General features: G+C 38.7%; 1 protein-coding gene across 1 annotated transcript; it reads right to left on the bottom strand.

Moving 5' to 3' along the window:
- Window positions 1-1,311: 1,311 nt before the first annotated feature.
- On the bottom strand, window positions 1,312-7,867 carry LOC138322978 (uncharacterized). The gene is made up of 2 exons (XM_069267261.1): window positions 7,447-7,867; window positions 1,312-3,460 (listed from the first exon to the last, which is right to left on the bottom strand). Exons 1-2 carry the CDS (start codon window positions 7,505-7,507, stop codon window positions 3,054-3,056), a joined length of 468 nt encoding a protein of 155 aa, XP_069123362.1. The 5' UTR covers window positions 7,508-7,867; the 3' UTR covers window positions 1,312-3,053.
- Window positions 7,868-9,118: the final 1,251 nt, after the last annotated feature.

Here is a 9,118-nt window from a genome sequence, read left to right as displayed (position 1 = left end):
TCATAACACCCTGGTTATTTTCAACACATGCCCACAATCGCCAACAGTCCTCATCGAGATGCGACGGCGACACTTTGAGCTTGATCTGCGATTTGATTAGCTGAGGAGAGTAGATAAACCAAATTCGGGTAAATGTGACATAGAAATAAACGAACTAACATGTGATACTATACTTTTGGTCATGAGACAAGCATTCTCAGGTGCGAGGAAGGCTCTGGGTTCTATTTTCTTCCTAAATGACCTTATCCTTCCTAATGCCTCCCTCGGCATCGCCTCACTTTTGGCCTTGAGTTGAGCTTTCGCCCCTGTGAGGAAGGCTCTGGGTTCTGTCCCCTGGCCGAGACACACCAAAGTCTATAAAAGTGGTAGTTTCTGCTCCTGCTTAGCGCTCAGCAAACAGGGAGTGGGACGACTGGTTCGCCTCTTGCCAGTGTTATGTGACCGGGTGGGGTGTGTTGCTTGGTGTCTTCGGCGGCATGCTTTAGTGATATAGCACTGTAAAAAGGGCAACAGTTCCACTATACAAGAAGACACAACACGAACATACTGCAGTCTCCCAAGACACGCACCTCGCACAACATACACGCAACACACCGCATACATGGGAGGCCGTCCTTACATGACCATAGCTGTTAATAGGACGTTAATTAATCAAACAAACAAATCGCCTGGCCGAACACACCATCTATAAAAAAGGTGGTTAGGGCCAATGGTTTGTTGCCAGTATGTGGCCAGGTGATATTGCTTTTGGATCTATGAAGGTATACTTTATTGAAATAGCGAAAGTTTTACTATTACAAGGTGACGCAACACGAATAGACCAGTCTCCCATACAGACATCCACACACCGCAAAACATAGAAAACGGTGGAAACCGTTCTTAAATGGTCCTGGCTGTTAACCTAATATACCACACAAACACGCCAAAGGTGTGTTGTACACGTACATGTATGATGCAGAAATGCAAGTGATGACTACTTGTATGAAATACAAGTTTCCACGTGATATGGAAAAGTGTGTGACTAAAATTCAAGTATATCCTTTGGAAAGAATAATTGATGCAACTAGCTCGCTTTCAGAGAGGTAACCTTGAAATAAACCCAGCGAAACCTTAGTCCTGGTTTTGTCTCTATTTCTTTCATCTCTTTTTTTCCCCATTATTTTCTCAATTTTCTTTCTCTATATCAATTCTTAGTTTGTGAAGTGATATTTATTTTAAGTCAAAATCTAAAGATTTGCACGATGAAATATTTGGTTTAGAAACCAACGTCAACCAAAAGTTATTGAAATACAAAAAATAGACAAGACATAATATTTTGATAGTATATTTAATGGAATTCATTAGTTTATTTGTAAAAATAAAACGCATATTATAATATGAAATAAAATAATATTTTGAAAGTTCAACAACACAACGACAGTGTCTACCATTGCCTCGGGTTTATAATACATTTCAATATACATTCACATAGTATAATTATGTATATAATAGTTCAACATCTCCTAAAATTAAAACATAGGAATTGTTTGTGTGTGGAGATCATAAAAATGACATTGCTGTGGATTTGGCCACATATATTACCCATCATTCATATCCAAAGTAATGCGAACCTCAACCATCCTCTCTCGTACAAAAACACAATTTCTCTCACACATAACTTTGCCCTAGTTTCTAACATATTTTTGCTCTATACTGTATTTCAACATCTTAAATTTAGAATGCACTTTTATTAAGATTTACACTCATAATTTGTAACCATCGTTCTCATTTGGAGAATAGCGGCCCCAAAACAAGTCGCTAAGTCTTGAATAGGAAACCTGTCATTTTTTCGAAACTGAAGCCGTAAGTCTCGATGTGGGACCTCTAGATTAGTAGTTAGTCTTTCAGTCTCGTACGTAGACCAACAGTCCCATTGTCAGACCCCCAGTCTGTTATTGAAACCCAAAAAGCCTTATTCTCAGTAATTTGATTACTACACAAAAATATAGCGGTAACTAAATTTTCTTCAAAATCCACAATAACCAAATACATTTCGGGAAATCTATGCAATATGTCATGAGAATAAATTTGCCAAAATCACTTGCAACATCTATGAAGTATAAACACACGAACCACTGTTGATGGATCTGGTGGTGTATTTCGGTAATTTCCAATGCTTTAAACTGGTCGTTTATCTAATTTATGTTTTGCTTCAATCGTTGAACAAATACACGTCTTCATTCAAATCCCAGAAATGTTTTATCAAGCAACATTGAAGAAAGTGTTTGTAGTATGCAATTTACTCTGAATAAAGATTAAAAAAGGTTGCAGTTGCCAAAAATGGATCACCGAAACTTTTAACAATGTTGTTCAGCAATGTTAATTTTAAAACTCTGATACCCTCTAAAGACAAATCTACATTATTAACGAGGTTTATTCCGGAAACGTTTACAATTTTCCGTAATAAGCTACATTTTTACAAACTTGGACTACCTGGATATATCGGAAATCTTCCACACAATGAACTCTTAGAACAGTTTACTCCCTTGTCGAACGCCCTCATCTCAACAGATTGTCTTAATGGATTTATGTCATATGGGACACGCTGGATGATACTGTACGTATACACGAAACACCAACAATACTTATCTAGCCAACTAAACAACAAGCCTCATTCTAACAGTTGAATAATCTATTTGTAGAATACGCGAGACTATCAACAACACGAATATAGGAAATGTCAATACTATACTGATGAGCAAATACGTTTCAGAACGCAACTCTTTCGACAAGTGCATTCAATAACCGACATTCTTAAAACCGTGGGATCAGACACATTTCCTCAAACGTTCTGAAATGGCTTTGGTCCTGACCATATGCGTTGCTCTTTGAATGTTTGGCATGCACATTCCCGCGTCCAAGGATGGGTGACGTGCCTCGGTTTTGGTGATCAGTTCTGAATCAGCCCAGCTTTATTTGGCAGGGCGTTTCCCGTCCCCATCGCCTGCCGGACAGAGGCGCCGTGCTTATCCCACGAGAGCTTTCATTTCATTTGTCAAATGGATGATATTTGCTCACAGGTAACTGAAGTGACGTCGTTTGACATCTCGTCTGCACTTCCGCTTGTCGACGCGCTTACGGTGCATCACTTTGCACATTTGCAATGACTTTCTATAATCTTCCCTGTATTTGCAGCATTTTTCAAATAGTTTACCGAAACTTGCGGCTCCGCAAGATTTTATTTTCTTCGCAAGATTCTGTCCATATTTTTGCATTTCAGTATTTGACCCCGCTGTTTTCACACGGGTAATTACAAAGTTATTGTTTCTAGCAGCTAAATCCACTGTACATGATAACTTTTTCTTCGCTGTGCGTACGCCAATTTTACAACATTTCTTGGAGGTAGCACGGAAGATCTTTCGGCGCGGACGTGGTGCAATCCGTGCACGCTCAAGTAAGTAGTCAGGGATAACGGAGTCAACTGAAAAGAGAACAAAATAACAATAAGTTGAAATACCATGAGAATGCATTAAGTTTCAGAAACAATGATATACGGAACACATCATTGGCCTTGTAGGTATGGCGAAAGATGATCGTAAAAGGCGACTAAATTAAGGATATTATGTTTTCTTTCTTCCTATCTTCCTAATTGACTTTGTTCTCCCTTGACACTGCCTAATTTTGAGCCTTCTGTTGAGCGCTCGCCTCTGTGAGGTAGACTCTGGGTTACGTCCCTTGGCCCAGACAGACCAAAGTCTATAAAAGTGGTAGGTTCTGGTCCTGCTTAGCGCTCAGCATAAAGGGAGTAGGGCGACTAGTTCGCCATTTTTATAATGTGACCGGGTGGGGTATGTTGTTTGGTGTCTTCTGTGGCATGCTTCAGTGATATGGCACTATGAGAAGGGCAGAGTTGCACTATACAAGAAGACACAAAACGAAAATATCACGGTCTCCCAATACACGCACCTCGCACTTCAGACACACCGGGAACTTCAACATCCAGTACGGTAGGTAAACCTATCATAAGTGCGAGTACAATTGTGCTTTAGTATCAGTTCAAAGGAACCGGACTCCATTATTAAGGTAATTTGTTTTCCACCCTTTGATATATTGATCTATTTCATTTAAGTATGATCGATTTAAATTCATTTGAAACGCTTTAGCTGTTGAGCGTCACGTATGTATTTTTATTGTAAAATCCACATTTTTTGTTCAAAAGATTTCGCCATAATAGTTAACTGGCGAACAGTAGATGTGAATCATGGTCATGGTGAATAACACTTACTCGTAATGTTGACATTTGTTACTGAAATTCAAGTAGAGTTCATGTGAAAATAGCAACAGTTGTTTGTTTATGTAATGTTTGACACAGATGAAGGCTGCGAATTATGCATTGTAGGTTAGTAGAGCAAACATTTCCAGATTCCTCTACAACCGATGACAACGTTATGGAGTGGATGTTGAAATGTCGATTTTGTTGTAACTCGTTAGTGGAATTTCACAGAAAGGAATAACTGCAAGACACAAATGCCCCTGCCCGTGAATTCAGGACGGGTTGAAACGGGTATAAATTACACTATATCTACCCAATATCATAACAGGACAGGGTATAAAGAACAAATAGGAGCTGTTGTTACATTTATTGTAAAAAATTATGAAGACGTTTCGTTATAAAATTTCCAGATAATGGATATTATATAACATATCTTTCGCTGTATAGATGTTGCCCTAGGCGATCCACGCGACAATTCTGTGTTGCGACAACAGAATAGTTTCTCCCTTAGCGACCGTTATTTGATGTAAATGATCTACCAAACAACTTCTCCGTGGTTTCAAAGTACAATCCTAATATTCCCCTACATTATATCGACGACAACTTGTTAATCCGTTGTCTGTATAATTTTGTGACCAAGTAATTGTGATGATCGCATTTTTTTACACTATTTATGCAGGTAGGCGTTCAAATAAAACCCGCTGACCCAATTGCATGCAAGTTAAAGAATAACAAATTACAAACAAAATGTGCTCGTATCTTTATAAACTTTACATCTTATTTTTGGTCTTGAGATAAAGCGGCTACCCCTGTAAGGAATGGAGTTATTTCCCCGGGCGTATAAATAAGCCAGAGCCTAGCTCTCCACTGTATGCTGTAGATTTGTCCCCTGGCCGTCACACACCATAATCTTTGTCAGTATAATATGACCGAAGCGGTATGTTGCTTGATGTATTCGGCTGCATACTTCAGTGGTATAGCACTATAAAAAGGGCAAGAGTTCCACTATATAAGAAGACCCAACACGAATATACCGCAGTCTCCCAAACCACGCACCACGTACACGGGAGGTCGTCCTTACATGACACTGGCTGTTACTAAGACGTTATAATATAGAAAACCAAACCAGCATAAATAATTATAATGGGACGATTTTTTTACCAATTGTCAGTATAATGTGAGCGTTGATGTGTCTTTGGCGGCATGTCTCAGTGAGATAACGATATAATTCCCAATATTACATGGATACACAACACGAATATACCACAGCCCCCAAAACATACAGACAATATTACACATACTGCATACAGGGAAGACTAACTTTAAATGACCCTGATTGTTAATAGGATGTTAAACTAAATAAAGTAAACAACCAAGCTTTCGGAAGTTAAGCCTAGCAGGTCACAGCAGCTCAACTATGTAATACAGGGAAACAATATGAATACTGCAAAACTCCAAACACACACTCATAACAGTAACACATTCGACTGAAAATACGATGACGAGAACATCAAACAAACTGTAGGTTTTTAAGTAAAACTGATCAGACAGTTTCTCCGTAAATGAAGAAGAGAAAAAAATCATAAAATAGAGTTTCTCTGTTTAATGGATATCGAATGACTTTTTTTGTTCTGTTGGAAAATTACATTGCAATATTTCGACTTCATATTTTAGTGTACATAATAAATTAGAAGGACGTTGACCTGCTTTCTACCTAAGTTTATTGGCGTGGACCTCCTGCTGGTATCTGAGGAGCCTATGTGTCTGCTAGTCGTGGGGTTAGGGTACCGTGGTCATACCATCCTAAGGCCTTATCACACCACGCGAGCCACCTTCTGTCTATTCAGGTGTCAGTATACATCTATTTAGCGCGTGTGCCAAAATAACTCTAAAAATAGACACCGACCTGATGGGATTTTACGAGGTTAAATCGTAAGCTGTTTTTGCCTGATTGAAATGTGTATATGACGTCACGGTACCTCGGATTAGCTGAAACCTTTACTGCTGAAACCTTTACAGCACTAATCCGATTGTTAAATAACTCGATGGTCTAATTCCACAATTGTTGGAATGTCAGTTTCTTTAACTTTTAAGTCGATAATACTTATTTATCGTTCTAAGCGGTAGTGTCCGTTTGTAAACAAACCTACGATGGTGACACATAGTCAACCAATCAAAACAAACGGTTTGTATGGTCCGAGCATGTTTTGATATCACTTGACCAATGGTAAGTGCACCTGAGACCGTGAGACCCATACAAACTGATGGATGGTGCCACGCACGGTCGCATACAAATGTACAGTACCATAGCTCGCGTGATATGAAGCTTGACAAAATATCAATAAAGGAATAGACCCGTTGAATTAATAGTTATATCAAAAAAGATAACCATCAGTTATTTATGTAGGAATTGGTACCTAGTGTGTATGATGGCCACGTGGCGAAGTAAACACAACCTCTGAACTATTAGTATATATATATGTGTGTGTGCTACTGCCACATGCTTAATTAGAGTCAGTAATTGGAATAGTGTGTTGAGTCGATGACCTACTGGTACCGAACTAGGCCGTACTAAACATATACTTGCACACTGTATCAGTGCACTGGTGCGCTCAATGTCTTAATGGAAAAACGCGTTCGTTACATAATCGTACACTGCATTCCGATTTATTGTGTATGTTTTAGCGAGGCATGAAACTGGTCTTCCTCTGTATCTTATTATTTGTTGGACGACATTACGCTCTTCTTTGCTAAATACGCGGGTTAAATAAGAGTCCATGCAGTACTACCTGGCATCTCCATGGGATGCCAACTAGTTGTACAAGTTCGTCAGTTACGAACATCCTAAAACATAGCTCTGCCTGCATATAAATATGACATTTCGGACGATAAGCTGTGTGTAGTGTGTAATGATTTATCTATGTTTTGGAATATGATAACAATTAGTTTGTTTGTGTTATATTAAACTTGCGCCATTCCTAGTATTTCCTATTTTTCCGTAACTCCTTCCTTCCGAGAAAACATTAATATATTTAGTAGATAATAAATATTATACGAAATTATGTATTAAATCCGGTAGTGTTAATTTCCATCAATTTACGTCTATTCAAAACTCTGAATGATAAAATCAGAAAATATAACAATATAACAAGGTACGTGATAGTTTGGCGAGTTTTGTAAACATAAATATTTACCTGTTGATGTTACCATACACGTGGACAGGAAGCCGATCCAGAAAACAACTTTAACATCCATATTTACACTATATTTGAGGAAAACTCCGTAATTTCTGTCCCTAATAGAAAAATATTACGTGATCGTCCAACACCGATGGCGTGTTGAGTGGAGTTACCCGAAGGTGGTTAAATACCACTCCACGTGTACAACACACCTACACTACGCTTGTAAACAGGCTAACAGCTGATCGCTCTATATATACAAAACTGTTTTGCCAAGTTTTTTAAACCTCGAAGGAAGCACGTCCAAGTTGTGTGTAAAACTGGCGTTGTGCAAAGCTTTAAATACTATAAAATGTCGACTTTCTCTATGTTACAGATAAACGAATGATAATGTGTCAATCAAAATCACTCAGCCAATCAGAGTGAGTGTAATTAACCAAGTGTACCATTCCGGAGAGCGAACACTTAAATATAGACCCCTGAACGCGTGCCTAGTCATTAATGAAAATAAAGCCTTTTGAAAGAAAGCAGAAACAGCGTACTCAGTAGCATAGCTAAAGTGTACAGAAAGTGGAGTATATCACGAGTTTTTCCGTCCGAAAGTTCTCTTGTTTTAGATGACATTTATATAAAATATTTCTGAAAATTCATCATTTTCTTAAATAATTTATTCTTAATGGTATGCTAAAAACTTTATCCTGTATTAAGCTACAAAACGTTAAGTATTTAAGACCTTCCTTGTGTCAGCTAGTCTATCTCAGGTAATTCTCCGTAACACTGTAATACATGGTTTAGCTGGCGAGGTATAACTCTATACCTTTCCAGATCGGTAGCGTTTCCATCCCCCGTATCCCCCTCCTCGTGTCAGAGTTCACCCCGGTTCCGATTTCGTTTGTACCCCTCCAAGGTCACAGCTACTTAAGAACATAAAGCACGGGATCTCGAGCAGAAAACGACAACATGATCACTTCAGTGAGGGTTCACAGCTATGTCACTTCCTACATAATAAAACCACCTGGGCGCCCCCGTTAGATAAAGTACCGTGTAGAGATCAAGAGGACCTAGCGTAAATGCGTAGAGGATTTCAAAACAACAACATAGAGGCAAGATGTGACGACAAAATGACGAGTAGCAATGTTGAGATTGGTGTTACGCAGACTACGTATGACCTTGAGAAGCATTACTTGGGTATCTTTCAGTGACCTTGTGGGTCCATGCGCAGCTAGAAATAACTCTGTAGTTTTTACATTTAATTACTCAGAACGCACATGTATGATCGCTAATGTTCCAGACCTAAGGTAAATGTACAGAAAAGTAAATTAAAACATACAAAAACACTACGTAGAAAATAATCTATCAAGGAAATAGAGATAGATAAACATCATATGCATTGAATGGCCTTGAAGTAATTTGAATGTATTCCCCGGAAGGCGGTTCTAAGGACGGATATTGCGTGATGGTGGTTTGTTCTCCTTTGCTTTAGTAACGGCTCCCCTTTGATGTTCTCTTGGAAGGACAAATTCCGTATAATAAGGTTCGATGTCCCATGCATTGGCACAGCTATACAACATCACGGCTCTGTCATATAAGGCATACCTACATATATGAAAAGAGTAATGATTCAATTTTGATACCGCATATTATATTTATGCCCTACAGTCACCAGGTGACGGATTTTTTCCATGTC

Source organism: Argopecten irradians, chromosome 5 (genome assembly GCF_041381155.1).
Source record: "Argopecten irradians isolate NY chromosome 5, Ai_NY, whole genome shotgun sequence".
NCBI lineage: Eukaryota > Metazoa > Mollusca > Bivalvia > Pectinida > Pectinidae > Argopecten > Argopecten irradians.
Note: the sequence above shows the minus strand (reverse complement) of the source record. Positions and strands in the feature narration are given on the sequence as shown.